Below are 17,382 nucleotides of genomic sequence, written 5' to 3' on the forward strand. Positions count from 1 at the left end.
GTTTTTTTTAACAATGTTTAAAAAATTATCTTTTGTCCAATTAATAGTTATAAACTAAAATATAAATGTGTCAGTCTCATATACCTTAAGAAGTAAGTTTTAAGTCTAATTCAATCTCAAAAATCGGATTTATAAAATGAAGTTTGTACTAACTTATATACTCTTAACTGATATTATCTTTAATTGATAAGAAATTTTTAACTATATAAAAGACATAGAGAGTGACTCAATCCTTATACATAAGAGTGCATACTTAGCCACAAAGCTACTTTGAATAAGTTTATACTACCTTCTACTTTTAGAACACAAAAAATCCTACTCATATAACAACATTGTTGTGTTATTAATCTTCATACGAAAAACGATGTTAACCATGTTTGGTGTTTTTGGAGTTCTTTAGGAGGCCTTTTTGGACCTTTATTGGAAGGTAAGTGTCCAAGAGGTAAACGAAGCTGATAAATTTACTTTATTTTATAGTTGTATATTGAGTTGAAAATGAATGTGGTCGAAGAAGGTTGTATTATATCTTAAAATTGTCGAGTAGCCTAATTATGAGGATTTACAAACGATTACAAATGTAAAAATTTTCAAAATTTTACATTTAAAATTATAAACAAATTAAAAAAGATATAGTCAAGAATGCTATATTATAGCGAGAACATGATAGTAAAAAAATATTTTTTAAAATTATAATTTTGGTTCAACTTATTATATTAACAGTGTACTCGTTACTAATTATATGGGTATTAATACATTTGTTTATCGTAATAATTAATAATATAATACATTAACATAATTTCAAAACATAATTTACACACTTTTTCATTCATTAATTAACAAATAATACTTTTTTTTATAACAATTTCGTTTTTTTTAAGTAACTGACTTTCAAGTAATGCTTAATTTAAACAATTTTTATTTAGTTAGATGGTTAAGATGTGCTACACCAATCATCTGAAAATTAGGCCTTTCTGTTTAAACATATTATACTTATTCAAACTTAATATTTTTATTTTTGAAACGTGACAAAACATTTTATATTGGCATAATTACAGAACCTAAACTGTAGCTGATAAACTTTGACTAAAGGGAATAAGAAACTTTCGTTTGTTGACTTTGGCTGGCTTTTAAATTTTGTATTGAATGCCAAAGATCATTTTTTCTTTCCTCAAATTGTTTACGCAATTCAATACACAGTATATCCAATAGGGTTTGATCTCTGTCAATTAGTGACTTTTGTTGCCTGAACTGACATTTTTTAGCCTTCAAATTTCAATCGATTCTTCCTTTTAAATGCCAGATTAAATTATTATCAGAAAGCACTTTAAGTCACTATAATTGGATTGATACAGAAAGAAATCTGAGTAATTTTTTTTTCACTAAAGATGATGACTTCTGATATGGTTACCACTATTTAGTGAAACATATACTGTGTCATGAAAAATATTTGAAAAAATTTTAAATTGACTTTACAGATGTAACATGTTTTGGTTTATGGAGACATATATTAAGTCTTCTTACACGAATAATCTTCAAGTTTCAAGCTTAGGTCAATGTTTTAGCTCTCGACTCTTTTTTTCTCATTCGGTATGATTAGGTATGTCAGATATTATCTGTAGAAAACACTCTAATGTCAAAGTCTGTATTTGTTTGAGTACTATGATAATAAATGTCTAATAAAAAAATAATCAACTACCTATTAAACCTCTATTTATAGATTTTGGAATGAACTTCTGAATAGTATCGATCTAATTACGGTGACCTGAATTACAGTTAACATGAATATTATTTTTGTTAATCTTGTTTGTGGTTCGACCGTCTAATCGATAGAGTGTTCCACAATGGATCAAGATGTGTTGACCACTCAGTCCATAACTGACCAGACAGATACTACATAACATATTAAGTAATAAGATTTGTTAATATAAAAAAGAGTAAAATATGTTTGATGATAATTGTAAAGAGAAAACTGAATATTGAAATGAGTAGAGGTCCCAGATAGGTATATAGTTCAATCTGATTGTCAACATTTCTGAAGTTGCAACCAATTAGTTCTAAGTGGATGCAGCAAATGGAGGATAAAAAACAAAGTAAAAAAAGAATGAGTGGCTTTTAGGTCAGCAATTCCATCAGCCCCCAAGAAGATTAGAAGAAGATTAGAAGATTAGAAGAAGATGAAGAACGAAAAGGTAAAGAAAGTAAAGAGAAAAAGAAAGGGAAGGAAGCAGATCCCCAAATAACGTAAAGCAACAAAATCATATTTCTCTCTTTAACCATAACACTTTGTAAATGTTTATAAATCTGTCATCTGCTTAAGCAACAAATAACATACTTTTGGTGGGGTTAGTGGGGTTTCTTGTAATTTGTATGGGTTCACATGTCTGGCTAACAAATTGAAGGATATTCTAACTTTCCACCACACAAACAACTCATAAAATATGACCCACAAACCATGCGTGAAACAGTTCAGTTAGATCATTTGGTATCTCTTAACAATTAATAATAACCCCATTATTATTATAATCATATATATTTCGTATCTCATCAAGTTCTACATTGTTTGATTCAGCTACATATATCTCAATCTTTATGTCTCCCTTCATTAATTAACCAATAGGTTATTACTTTTATTAGATTTAGATCAAGATAACATAATTAACTTTCTGGATTCTGGTTATTCACTGTATCAGAAGTTAACTTAACTGTTGTAATAAAACTGCAGAAATTCATTACCGATATATATCAGAACTGTTTTCAATGTTCTAAAATATTCATTACTGATATGATTTATTAATTACTTTCCCTTCTCAATAAGTTACTAATTATATGGAATTTTACAGCTGGTGCTTTTCAGGTAAGGCCCTTTAGGGTACTATCAGCTGAGACAAATTGACCGAGAACTAGGAAACCACATGCAGAGTGGAACCTACTTAAGGCTTTGTTATCTTTTTATATATTTTTTTGCTGGTGCACAGAGCTTTGTAATCTACTTTGATCAGTGTAATCAAAATATAAAAGGCCTCTAAAAATACCCATCAAGTAGAGAAGAATCAAAGACAATAATTTAATCACCTACATGCCACTTTAGAAGGAGGCTATATATGCTGATTGCTGAGAGTCTCAGAAGTGCCAACCTCATCATCATCCTCGGCATATATAGCGTAGCACACACTAATCAATATTTTAATAGAAAGAAAGTTTCATCAAACACATACAAAAACTCTGTTCATTTTAACGGGACACGAAGGAAGTTTACGAGGAGACCCGATATCAATGAAATCTGTGCCTAACTACATAAGAGATTGACACCACTCTCTACCAAAAACATTTAGACAATGAATTAATGAGTCTTTCACGTTTATATAGTGTCCTATTTTCTCATTTCTATCTAAACCACGTACAAAAGCTCTTGTCATCTTAACGGGACACGAAGTAAGTTTACGGAGATACCCAATACCAATAAGATTTGTGCCCAATCATATAAGGGATTGACACCACTCTCTACCAAAAACCTTAAGACAATGAGTCAACTAGTCTTTCACTTTTATATAGTGTCCTATTTTCTCATTTTTATCTAATGTGAGACTTTGACTTATACTTGCATTCGCAAGAATAATTATTTGATAGAATTGTAGTCCATACTTGATTATAGGTTACCATTTTCAACTTTAGTTCTTTTTTACTATGCTTGAATTTTATAAAACATAGTGTAACGTTGAAAAGAATCGTAGCGTTGCACTAGTGAGAAAAAAAAATGTATTCGAATATTCAATGAGAGGTGTATTATTTTATGGAGAATATTAAAGAAAGATGTGAATAGAAAATGTGCATACATAATTTGCAACCAACCTTGTGGCGCGTGGCTACGTAGAGTCTTCCAATACAGCTTATTTAAGATTTTTAATGGGAGACAATCGCTTTCAGAGATAGTCTCCAAAGTCCGTATAACAAATGGGGCAGAAAACTAATAAAAAATGTAATCATTATTGAGTTAAAAATATGAAGTTGAAGGGTAGAGAAAGGAGAGATAAGGAGCATAGAATCTAGGCGTATATATATAACTTAACATTGAAATCTATACACAATCTGATCCAGCGATGCAATTATTCCTGAGTTTTGGTAGAAGCTTAAAAGAGACCACACGAGATCTCTGATTTCCCAGCCAGAAAATTAAGTGGAAGCTGTTCTTGAGGGATTTGGCAACACAGAAAAAGAGAAGAGAAGAAGCATGGATGGCAGTTTTTTTGGAGAGGCAAACATGGGAAATGAAAGAGTAAGTGGTTCTTCTTCTTCTTCTTCTTCAAGGAAAGGGAAGAAGAACAATCAAGAGAAGCCAAAGCAACCACAGAGAGGATTAGGAGTTGCTCAATTGGAGAAAATCAGATTACATGGTCAAATGGGTTGTGGTGCCTATCATCCTCCTCTGCACGCTTCTTACCCATCTAACTTCAACAATGTAAGACCCTTTTTCTTCTCTCTCAAAATCTCTCAAAAACTGCCACTGTTTTTGGCTTGGATCTTCGGAATTCCAATATTGGGGGGTTTTGTTCATTGATCCTGGTCAACATGCAGGAAGATCCAAGGGTGCAAACACCCTATTCATCAGTACCATCTTCATCATCTTTTTCTTACTCCTCCTCATCTACTTCATACTCAGCTTCATATGGCTTCCAACCCAACATTGTGGTATGTGTAGTTTTTGCCTTTTTCTTCAACCGATCCCAATTGATTTTACACTTCTACAGACACACTATAGCTTTGTTTGTACACATATGTTTAACTTATTCGTTTTCGGTTTTCTTTCTATGAGTAAACATCTTCCACACATATTTTCATAATAATTGTCAGTAACTACAACTGAAAGCAAATATATATATGCAAGTAGACTCAAGTTATCCCCAAAGCAATTTGATTAACCATTGTTTTATTTTCCTGGAAATGGTTGGCATGATACTTATCTTCTTATTATATATTGGAAAGTATATATATAGATAGATAGCATATATATAACCCTAGAATCTGAATTCATTTTCTCCTGTATATATGTTTGGTTGAATGTGAAAGTGCAAGGTTAGTGCTAATTAGGGTTGTGTGTGGGGTGTTCTGCTAATTGAAAAGCATCTGGGCTACAAAAAGTTATCAAAAGAACCAAAAAAATGTCATTCAAATCATCTCTGTCGTTACAGTTTTGCTGATTACTTTCACATCTAATGTTGCAAAAACGTACAAGTAATAATTCTTCTACTTCCAACATGTCCATGTGAGTGTAGTAACACACACACATATATATATTGAAAGAGTGAGTTTGGATCGTGGATCTTGAAATTGGACAACACTGTTTGCCTGTGCAGATGTCCCTACCCGAGTATGAAAGAACAAGCATTAGATATGGAGATTCTCAGCCAACTAATACTGCAAGGTACTTCAACCTTTCAGCCCTATTAGACCCTTTTGGTTGATATGACTAAACTGCAAATGTGTTTATACTTGTTGGATTTTTGTTCTTTATCTTGAAGAATTTCTAGACTGATATATATATGTTAAATTCTTTGTTGAAAACCAGATGGGAGCATGCCAATTCCACTGCTCAAACAAGACCTTTACTTAACCTATATGTAAGCAACCTTTTCAAATTGTATATCTCATTTGATATTCTGATCATAGAACATATATTTGGCTTGGCACCCAATAGAGAATCCATCATTAAATTCACAATGACCTTGATTATGGTGGTTTCTATAATCATATAGGACTCACAACACATAGATACCAAGAAGCATAGAAGTGGTTCAGTGGGCGCAAGCAGTCAGAACTCTGAATCAAGTGACACTCAAGAACCAGATTTGGAGCTAAGACTATCTCTTTGATCTGCTGCCACTGAGTGGCAAATTCTAGTAATTGTAATGCTTTTGTTTACAATTATGAATTGAAAAAGCACATGAACAAGCCAATGTGTTTGTTTTAAAGTTTCATTGGGATCATACTCTTGTGTCATGGAAGATATAGATATTGACTACTCTTTGCATAAAAGCAATGCAAACTTCTCTTTTAACGTAAATCATCAAAGAAACTCAAGAGAAGTTATTTTTATTATAGCTAGCTCTAATTTTATTTGGTTTTCTCTTAGTTTGGAATCTTTCATGCATTCAAGGCTCCATATGTGACAAATGGTACTGAAATGATCATGAAAAGATCATACGGAACTGAATATCTTCTTCATTTTCTTTTCTTCAAATTTGGATGCATGCTGTAGAAGGTCATCCAAAATTACTTTTGTTTCAATTTTATGTTTAAGAACATTATACTATAGCAATTAATAAATCAAAACCACTTAAATTCTTTTACAAATATCTTAACAAACATTTAAAAACGTGAGTAATGAACATAAATTAAACCTTTACCAAGATTAAAATATTAGCAAATTACTGTGCAAAAAGTGGATTTCGTGAGAACTTTATCAAAGTACAGCTGAGCTATGGATTTTTGGAAGTCATACTCATTAAGAAGCTTATGCAAGAGCAACATGAAAATGGATATATAGAAATTTAATCCAATCAAAATATTTTCGGTTAAACTCAAGTGAGACAAAATCTAAACTAAATATACAAAGAAGATTTTTCTTCTTGGTCTTATAATTTATGAGTAGTGGTGGAGTTTCATTGGGACATGTGGTCTTGGCCCCTTGGTCTCTACTTCATCACCACATTTGTCGTTTTTTTAGAGAATAAAATCAAAATTAATGTTGTTGCTGACTAAGAAAAGTATATTTGTTTCATATATTAATTTACATATAAGATAAAAATTATATATTACATGTTTAAGAGAAAGAAAAACTCTCATATTTGTAATATTATGTGTTTGTGAAAGTGTATGTCAACTTGTTGAATAATGAACTTCTTCTTTCATTAACTGATGATGATGAATAATGATATTTTTCACGAAAAATCAAGTGCAGATAATACCAATAATTCTTTGCCAATAAATTTCTGCAAAGATTCTCAAATTTCTCACATCACAAAAGTCTGCTCCACAAGCAGCCAGTGAGAAATTCGTTTCTCACGTCTGAAAATGACAAAGATTAGGCAATGAAAATAGAAAACACATCTCAAGCAAGAAAAGTCTTTGCAGATGACACGTGCAGACTGGAAGTTAATCAAGTTTAAGATTTTTGACAAATAGGGAAGTTTTGGTACATATGAACAGATCAAAAGTTTCTTAATTTGGTTACTTTCTTGATATGGTAGTTTTTGACTTTAATTATAAGTAGCTTTAAGTGTCTCTTAGGTGACTTTTTTTTATACAATGACTAACATACATAACGATGACATCTAACATAACAATATGTCCAATCAATAATAAATATTGTTCAAATAAATTTTAATATAGTTCTGATATTATAAGAAGTGGACTTTAAATCAAATTTAATCTCACAAAATTAGTTTATAAAATAAAATTTAGATTTATTTATATATTATAAATTAATTTTATCTATCGTATATAGAACCATGGTGGTGATAGGGAAGCTGTATTCTGTGTAGAAAAGTTTGAACACAGTGTTTCTTTCTTTTATCAGAAAAAAAAACAGTTTGAAGACTGTGCATGTTTTTTATAGGTTGAGATAAACATGTGTGAATGGATCTTAAAGAAAGCTACTTTTACAATATTTCCGTAGCGAGGTAACATATGTCCAGAGTGTTAAAGCTATGAATGAATCAATTTGTAGAGGGAAATGATGGAAAACCAGCTGTATTAATGTCAATCAGTGAAAAGAGTAATGCAGACAAAATAGTTAAAAGAGATCACTGCAAGTGGATCCTATTAGATCAAACATGAATGATCATAAAGGCTATATCTTCCAATTGATTATTAGTGCTAACTCCATTTTGATTCTGTGCATATCTTGCACATAATTCTCAAAGAATCTCAAGATCAATTTTGCTTTCACATCAAATATATACTTTTCAAAAGATATATAAATAAAAAATGTGTACACCAGTTTCAATGAGAGTGCATTGCATATCATAATTCAAGGTTAAAAATCAGCATTTTAAACACACAAGACCCAAAAAAAAATATCTATTTAGGATAGATTATGCCTACTGAATAATAAAAAGAAAAGGAGTTTAAGAAATACATTAACAATAATGACTTATGAAATTTTAAATTTTGTTTACATTATATAACTTAAGGAGAGATATTTTAAGAGAGATTTTGAAGAATGTGTTATATATATATATATATATATATATATATATATATCACAGGTTTAGTAAATAATTTTGGAATGTATTTTAATATTTTACTTCCTTTTATTCAATAGAGCGGATAAACTATGGTTATAGGGAAATGTAGCATATGTTAATGAGATGACATTTTTTAAAATATTGTCAAAGTGTACACTATTTTTCAAATAAATTTGTAGCATATATTGGTATAGGTTATAGTTCCCTAAAAAAATCGTAGCCTAACGAGACAATCATAGGTTAAAATAAAGTGTAAACATGACATTATCTCGGTTATTTTATTAATCGAGACAATAAGGACTCTATGGCTTCGGTTTTGTTAAGAACCGCTGCTTAAAGCTTCTCAAAAAAATAATTAAAAAATATCTTCAATTATTTTATGTTTCGGTTTGTGGTATCACCGAAACATAAGTACTCTATGACCTCGGTTCTCTAAACAACCAAGGTCATAGATCCTGTAGGCTTCGGTTCTTTGTGAACTAAGACATATATATTTACAATAATTGTAAATTTGTTACAGCACAATTTTATGTTTTGGTTGCAAACCGATATTACATGCGCGAGTTAAAATCCATATTTTTTACTAATGTTATGAGTATGAATCTTACAATAATTCCTTCATAGTGAATTTATAACTTGTCATTCATGTTTGCAATCCTTGCATTTGAACATCATATTTGACATGTATTTCATTATCATTATTTAATTTTGTGGATGTACGGTTTTTCTTCTTTATAAATTGCACTAAAGTTCAATTCATTTTCAATTTCTATCTTTATCTCTCTATTTGAGTATTTTTCTCATTTTTTCGAGGTAAGTGAACAATATATAGTAAAGAATAAAATTTAATAAAATAAATAAAAAATGAAAAATATTAAAAAGAACCAATACAATGGAAATATTAAAGAGTGCATAGGATAAAAACCAAAAAATAAAATGAAGAAATAAAAATCAATTGAATAAATGGATAAAATATAATAAATAATTCAATTTTATATAATTGCTCTTGTTAATATTAAGAATTATATTATTAGAAGTAAAATAATAAATAAATAAAAGTGTACACCAAGTGTCTCATCGTTATATATATATATATATATATATATATATATATATATATATATATATATTACAAAATAATCTTCAAAACATAATTATATATATTATAAAATAACCTTCAATTATAAATCTTTTATTCAATTTTTTTTCTGTAAGTTTCAGGTAATTTTATTTCAAAAAAATATTTCAATCAAATGTAAATCGTCTTTTAATGATTGAACATTATTAAATACAATTCAAGTTCAAAACTACGAGATATTAATTGAAATATTTGTTGATAACATAAAACAATTGGATATGCAATGAAAAATAAAAGGATAAAATTTCACAAAAATATCGACGGAAATAATAATTAATGTCCGAGTAAATTTATGAACTGAACACTGTTTCTAAAGATAAGAAAGGGATTGTGCATCATCATCCTCTTGTTTCTTCTTTTATGTTTTTACCGAAGGTTGGGAATAATCTTAATTAAAGCTACACTTTCACATAATCACTTTCTACCTTCATCTTTTCCCTTTTATTTCTATTTTTTATATCATGTCTCCGTCTTGTCATACATTCTTTGAAAAGAAGAGAATCCATTCTTTGTCATATAATATTATAAATATGGAAGCTAAATATTTAATCTCACTCTATTAAAAAAAAACTAATTGTATACTCTATCTTTAAATTACTATATTATATGAATTTTATTACTTAGATTGCTCTTATATTTATATATTTTAATTTTGTATATGTATTCTGTCGATCTAATAATAAATATGTATAACGAAACTAAAAAATAATATTATATTTTCATCCATTTGTACAAAAAAAAGTATTTTTTTAAATGAGGAAAATGAAAAAAATGTAGTAAATTGTATGAAATTAAAATTTTGATGGAAAATTTTGTGATATATTATATTATTATTAAAAATAGTTATATTTTAAATTTAAAATATAATTGAAGTTTTTAATTCTTCAGAAAAAATTATATGGATAAATTAAATTGATTGCTTCTAGCATCTCAATTTAATAGAATTCATCTTACTAATTTAAAATATGATATAATTAATAAAAAGTATCCATCAATATAAAGTACATAAAATATATTTAGAGATCCTTAATGAAAAAAATAAAACAAACTTGAAAGATAACTAATAATTCATTAATCAGAAAATCTATACAATACAAAATTATATACCTAAATATCCCAATTGTACTATCTTATGCTTATGTATAATATACTATCATTATAGGTGGACAAACCACGGTACAACAGACAATATGATAAGTTAGTGTAGTTTAAAAACTTAGCTTATATAAAAATAATAATAAAATCACTAGATAACTTTACATCAATTTATACAATACATCTAAACTTAAAGACTCTCATAACTCATTCATATATACCAAGAACCACAATCACAACCTCTAGAGAACTAGTATATTAAACAACATCTTAAGACCCTATACTTGTTATTGTTCAATTACTCATGTCTTTCAAGAGTTATAACTATAACATATACGAAGTGTTCCCCAATCCATAAAGCATATAGTAGGGTAAATTCTACATCTCACGAGTTCGTCGACACTCTAGACATGAACTTCTTTCGATTCTCACAACTAGTTATTTTCATCTATATGAATTCAATTACTAGTAGCGTCAAGATTATCTCATTTTAGTTCTTATCGTCAATACATCTCACACAAAATCAACTCATTATAGTATTCACACCTTAAGAATAACTACTTCATCATTCCATTCATAATAATCTTAATTCAGAGTAAACAAAAATAAATAAATCACATTCTCATATAATATTAAATCATCACACCATGTCATACATATGTATTTTATCGCAATCCAAACTCATCTCATAGCATCAATCACCTATTACTTATTTCAATTTACATGTTAATAATTCCTCATTATTTTCTATTGCATTAGAATAATATTCAATTACAATATTTCCATTAAGTATATCTAAATGGTAAAAATCATTTCTTCAACAACAAACCTCTAATTGACAATCTGAGCGATCAAAGTGAAGAACTATTTTCAAGTACCATCTATCAAAATTTAAGCCAAATCCAATGGCTAACAAATCAGAAATCAAAATTTCACTAATACAACACATAACCTAAAACAAGATGGCGTCTAAAGCCTTACACTTGGTGCCTAACACCAAATTCCGTGGTGCTCACTATCAAGTGAGTGCCTAACACGACCAACGAACCATCTAATACCCTGAAGTTCATTGTCGAGCGTTCAACGATCCTAAAGTTGCACCCAATTTTGTGGACCACTAGAGTTCACTAACTTAAATCCTACAAGTGGCACCCAATGATTTTGTGGTATCGATGTTGTATCAGAGTTTTAACTCTCAAATTGACTTAAATAAACTATCCAACTTGATTATATCTATGCAACTTTAGTTCCTTCTTAGTTTAAAATACCTTATTTTAGTTCAAAATAACCATCAAATAGATCATATTGGATAATCCTAGCCAAATCAAAGCTCCACGAACAACAATACTAAAACAACCTAAAAACAATATTTCAATCAATAAAATCACAATTCATTGTTCACACATCAACATGATTAAACAAAAAAAACTCAAGCAGATTAATTTTACTATACAAATGACAATTACATAATCAGTTCACCATATCAAGTTAATACAACTATTTAAATGTAATAACTAGCTTCCTTTACCTCGATAAACGCTCTTATAAGACTCCCAAAAGGTAGTTTACACATGTTCAAGTCTCACAAACTCTATAGACTATACTTCACACAAGTTACTCTACCAACATATAGTGAATTTTGATCATTGATAGAACACACTCTAACAATCTTAACTGAATAGAGATTCATTTTCTGCCTTTGAATATGACATGCAAATAAATTTTTTAAAAGATAAAATAGGACAAAAGATGAACTTACTCATGATAATGATCAAGTAGGATTGTAAGTCTAGATGTGAGGAGTCTTGTCCTTTTTACATATTTGCTTTTTTATACAAATGGGACATTCTAAATACTCCATTCTTTTATTTATATATTAGTTGTTGCTAATAAAAAAATAATTTATTATTTTTAATTATTATTATCATTATATATAAGTATATAATCTAAAATTAAAATATGGTGATAGAAATTTATTTGTAAATAACTTAAAAAAAAATTAGTTGGCTTCCTCTCTTGGGCTGATTTATGAATCCATTCCTACTTGATAGTATTATTTTCCTAAAGGCCTTGATGTGAGATATTTAACACAATTATCTAAAAGTGGATGTTTTGTTAGGAAGAAAACGAGTGTTCTACCTCGTGTGTTATATCCAATGCTAGAAGAGAAAAATGCTAATTACCATATATTATAATGCTATCTCCAATGGCTAACATTGATGTACTACTTTTGGCAAATGCTTGAACAACCAATGATCATCGGAAAACCCACATGCAAGAAGGCTTATTAGATAGAAACATAGACCATAGAACGGAACTTAGGCACACCCAAGTTCTCTCAACAAAGAACATGTCGAGTCTAGTCCATCATTCCTAGATCTTCGAGGTTTCTCATGAAATCAAACAAACACAGTGATCCAACAATGACACGTTTATACATAATTCTTTTGTTTCTCACTGTCTTGTTCCTTGTGGTGGATGCGAAGGGACATAAAGGCAAAGATAAATTGAAGAATATTTTCCATAAGATTGCTGCACATCCAAAGCATACGAAGCCTTTCCCTCTGTCAGCCATTGAAGAGTCTGGTGTTGCGGATGGTGGTGGTGACAGACCTGATTATGAAACAAATTTCTTAGGGAGCTGGGAATTAATTTCAAAAGACTCGGGTGTTTCTGCCATGCACGTTCAATTGATGCCTGATAACACCGTTAATGTCTATGATGCCACTATTTATCGTCTCTCTAGACTCCGTTATCCACCAGAAATGCCATGTGTTCAATTCTATGATGAAAACCTTAAACAAAACAAAGATGATTGTTATGCTCATGCAATGGAATACGATATTCAGACAAATCAAGTTAGAGCACTCACGGTTGGTACCATCCATATTTCTTCTTTTTTGACGTTATTAATGATCATTAGAAAAGTTTACCTACATAGGTTGTTTAACTAAAATATAATTCATAACATCAATACCATATATTATGCAAAAAACTATTATTTGAAGGGTTAAATTTAAATTTAGATGTGAAATTATGTCAATTTGAAACATCCATAGATCTCAATTTTTAAGTGAGGTGAGAGCATTAAAAGATTGATATAAGGATTTGCGTGAATGTTTGCATCAATGTTTCGATCTCAAGTCCATTAAATGGCATCGTTAAGATGAATCATCATACATATAATATATTATTTGCTTTTAAACCTATCCGTCCCGCTTTTGTTTTTAAAAGATATCGGGATATCTTGAAATATCGAAGGAGAAAAAAAAATTTAAAGTTCCTAAAAGCAAGCTATGTAAAACTGCTTGAGTGTGGTAAAAAGAAAGTAATAGTTTAGAGATTGAAAACAATCCTTATTTTTTATACTATTATTCTTATACATTTTTTCTTATGTCTTCCTTTGTTATTTATCATTTTTTCTTATACTAAAACATGCGTGTATTTTTTCTTAAAGTAACACTATACCTTTTGTACATTATACTGACAAATAAACTATCTTTAAAGAATGAAAACATGCAAGTAAAGAAACTTGTATGATCTCACAAAATCCCAGGCTGGTTTAATGTTTTTCATGTATCAAGCTGATACTTTTATCACATAAAATTAATAGGAGTGATAGGTAATGTAATGTTTACCATGAATCCTTTTTTTCCTTTTTTTGACACTTCCAAATGTGAAGAGTTTACCATGGTGCAGGTGAAGACAGATCCGTGGTGTTCATGTGGTGGGCTTGCGCCTGATGGTAGCCTACTGGTTGCTGGTGGTTTCGGTGACGGAGGAAAAACTTCTAGATACTACTACGGTTGCAAAACTTGTGACTGGAGGGAATATCCTCTGAAATTTAAAGAAGACAGATGGTATATATATATATGTACTTCTATAAATATAAATATATAATAATGCTCAATTTCCAAATTCAGTTAAGAAGATGTCAGTGTAAAACTACACCAGGTTTGATCTTTTACCTTTTTCTGCATAAACCAGTATTATTGACATGTTTTTGAACTCTTGCATGTTAGGTATGCAACTCAAGTTATTCTTCCCAATGGAGAGTTCATAGTGATAGGAGGTCGTAGATCTTTTAGCTATGAGTTCTTTCCAAAGGAGGGGCAAGAAACTGAAAAATCAATCTTTTTTCCATTCCTCTATGAGACCTCAGACATTGATGAGAACAACCTTTACCCTTTTGTCCATCTCTCTAGTGATGGCAATCTCTTTGTCTTCGCCAATAACCGTTCCCTCCTCCTCAACCCTAACACTAACAAAGTGGTTCGCATCTTTCCAGTGCTCCCCGGAGGTTCTCGAAACTACCCTGCTTCAGGCGTGTCTGCTATGCTCCCCATAAATCTTGACCCTACTGAAATTGATAGTTCCAAAATCAAGATTGAGGTCATGGTATGTGGTGGCAACACTTATGATAGTTTCCACTTGGCTGAAACAGTAAAACAATTCCTTCCAGCTCTCAAAGACTGCAATAGAATGGTGATCACAGAAAAGCACCCTAAATGGGACCGTGAAGACATGCCTTCAGCAAGAACCTTGGGGGATCTTCTTGTTCTCCCTAACGGACAACTCTTGTTCATCAATGGTGCGCAGAAAGGAACAGCTGCATGGTGGGATGCTGATGATCCTAATTTCACACCAGTTTTGTATCGGCCAGAGAAGCCTAAGGGTCAAAGGTTTCAGACATTGAATCCAACCACGATAGCCAGAATGTATCACTCAACCTCAGCAGTGCTTCCCAGTGGAAAAATCTGGGTTGGTGGTAGCAACACTCATAATACTTACAAGGATGTTGATAAGTTCCCAACTGAGACTAGGGTCGAGGCATTCTCTCCTCCTTACTTGGACCCAAACCTAGATGCAAATAGACCCAAAATTATTGAGGATTCTTCTGTGAAGTGGTTGAGATATGGAAACAACTTTGAGACACAGTTCAGGATGAAATATATGAATCAGAAGTTGGGCATGCACGACATTAAGATCACCCTGTATTTTCCTCCTTTTACCACTCATGGCTACTCCATGAGTCAGAGGTTATTGGTTCTTGGAACTATCATCATTCCAAGCTCCGAAGGGATTTACAGGGCTTTGGCAAAGGCACCGTCGTTCCCTCAGGTGGCTCCTCCAGGATATTACTTGTTGTTCGTTGTCAACCGTGGGGTTCCTAGCGAGGCAATGTGGGTGCATCTTCAGTAGGTCAAACATGGAGTTTTTTTTTTCTTTGTAGTTTCTCATATCTAGAGAATCATGTTATTTTGAAGAACAAAAATGGTGTTGTTGTCGCACCCTTTGTTAGTCTTTGTAAAAGTTTAAGTATTTTAGTTCAAGCTTAATGATTAGTTTTTCAACTTCTTCACCACAACTATTATAAGCAGGTGTTGAAGTTGGTGAATAATAGAGTTTGTAAGATTTTCACTTAAATTATTAATACTGATTATGATTGTAATAATACGATAATGTCATTTTTACTTTTGTAATTCTTCTTGAAAACACATATAATAAGTCTAACATTTTCTTATAATTTATTGTGATATATAAATTATGTTTATTTTCTTAGATGATAGCATTTTTCACACTAAATTTAAAATTACACAAAAATGAAAATAATAACTTATAATGCACTAGAGTCAAGTATGTATTCAAAGAATAACATAAATTACTTTAATCAAAATCCTATCAAAGTTAATATGTTAAACTTAATCTCCAAAAGTTAAATGTCCAATCACTATTAAATTTAAAGTTCAATACCATAAATACAAAATTAAATATAAAATTATTAAAATAAATATAAAGCATATGGACATATATATTTTGACACAGTTGACTTAGTTCAACTAAAATAAATATAAAACTTTACATTTATATATCATTTATCAAAGTTTAGATCTTATAATTTAGTCTTTGAAGTAAATGTATAATTTATTTCCAATAATTTTCCTACAGTTTAGTTCTTATAATAATTTAAGAAGTTTACTTATAAGATCCAAATCATAGTTTTAAACAAAATTTCAAGTTTTAAATCTTATTAGTTAATAGTGACAAACATATAATATTTCCTACAATTTAATCTTTATAAATTTCTTATAATTTAACTCCTATAAATTTAAACAATTTAAAGGACTAAAATAATTCACTCCTATAATTTTAAATAGTTTAAAATATTTACTCCTTGGAAATAAATTAAATTAATTCCTATATTTTAAACAACTTAATTAATATTTACTCTAAGTACAATTTTACAAAATTTAAAAGATTTACTTATACAAATTAAATTAATTTAGTTCATATAATTTTAAAGAGTTTTAAATTTAAAAATTAAATAAAATAGTCATCTTTATTTTTCCAAACAAAAATCAAAATTTCAATATCAATGATAACCATCACTATCAATTTTATAGAGGTATTCACTATTGTCTTCAGTTGAATTTTCAAAAATCAATCATGAATTCAATTTTAATAAACTGAATATATAGAACACTTTTCTTAATTACTTAAGGTTGAATACTTGCAAAGGAATATTTATTATTATGATAAGATGGAAATACTAACAGACACAAAATGAAGCATGAAGAAGAAACTCAAGAAATATAACTGCAAGACTTCAATAATTAATTTTAATAAATTTAGGGTATAGAAAAATGTTAGCACTTCTTTATCATATCAATAATATGAGAGATTTTGCAGTGTCTTAGTTTGAGATGGGATTGTATATGAGAGATTTTGCACTGACTTAGTCAATTCTGCATTATTTGTTCTTGATAAAAGAAATCCCAATATGGAAAACCATAAACCAGTAATGATGCTTTCATATACACAAAAATTTTACATTAATTTGATATCATTATTTTTTTAATTTTTTTTTAAAAAGTATAAAAATTTATTTTTTATGATTATTTTTAT

At 29.7% G+C, this 17,382-nt stretch overlaps 2 protein-coding genes across 2 annotated transcripts; both read left to right on the forward strand.

Moving 5' to 3' along the window:
- The first annotated feature begins 4,098 nt into the window (after positions 1–4,098).
- LOC108345407 (protein SPEAR3) lies at positions 4,099–6,208 on the forward strand. The gene is made up of 5 exons (XM_017584008.2): positions 4,099–4,456; positions 4,573–4,686; positions 5,352–5,419; positions 5,564–5,615; positions 5,751–6,208. The coding sequence occupies exons 1-5, from the start codon at positions 4,229–4,231 to the stop codon at positions 5,865–5,867; spliced, it is 579 nt and encodes a 192-aa protein (XP_017439497.1). The 5' UTR covers positions 4,099–4,228; the 3' UTR covers positions 5,868–6,208.
- Positions 6,209–12,942: 6,734 nt separating this feature from the next.
- LOC108345487 (aldehyde oxidase GLOX1) lies at positions 12,943–15,678 on the forward strand. Its single transcript, XM_017584069.2, has 3 exons — positions 12,943–13,349; positions 14,176–14,336; positions 14,499–15,678. The coding sequence occupies exons 1-3, from the start codon at positions 13,155–13,157 to the stop codon at positions 15,676–15,678; spliced, it is 1,536 nt and encodes a 511-aa protein (XP_017439558.1). The 5' UTR covers positions 12,943–13,154.
- The last annotated feature ends 1,704 nt before the right edge of the window (positions 15,679–17,382 follow it).

The sequence above is a fragment of the Vigna angularis genome, chromosome 8 (genome assembly GCF_016808095.1).
Source record: "Vigna angularis cultivar LongXiaoDou No.4 chromosome 8, ASM1680809v1, whole genome shotgun sequence".
NCBI classification, from domain to species: domain Eukaryota; kingdom Viridiplantae; phylum Streptophyta; class Magnoliopsida; order Fabales; family Fabaceae; genus Vigna; species Vigna angularis.

What these genes read in the sequence shown, in the direction of transcription:
- LOC108345407 (XM_017584008.2), top strand. Translation starts at nt 4,229, where the DNA reads ATGGATGGCAGTTTTTTTGGAGAGGCAAACATGGGAAATGAAAGAGTA. An exon ending in ACCCATCTAACTTCAACAAT is followed by an intron (nt 4,457 to 4,572) that starts GTAAGACCCTTT and finishes GTCAACATGCAG; the next exon opens with GAAGATCCAAGGGTGCAAAC. An exon ending in GCTTCCAACCCAACATTGTG is followed by an intron (nt 4,687 to 5,351) that starts GTATGTGTAGTT and finishes TTGCCTGTGCAG; the next exon opens with ATGTCCCTACCCGAGTATGA.
- LOC108345487 (XM_017584069.2), top strand. Translation starts at nt 13,155, where the DNA reads ATGCACGTTCAATTGATGCCTGATAACACCGTTAATGTCTATGATGCC. An exon ending in ATCAAGTTAGAGCACTCACG is followed by an intron (nt 13,350 to 14,175) that starts GTTGGTACCATC and finishes ACCATGGTGCAG; the next exon opens with GTGAAGACAGATCCGTGGTG. An exon ending in AAATTTAAAGAAGACAGATG is followed by an intron (nt 14,337 to 14,498) that starts GTATATATATAT and finishes CTTGCATGTTAG; the next exon opens with GTATGCAACTCAAGTTATTC.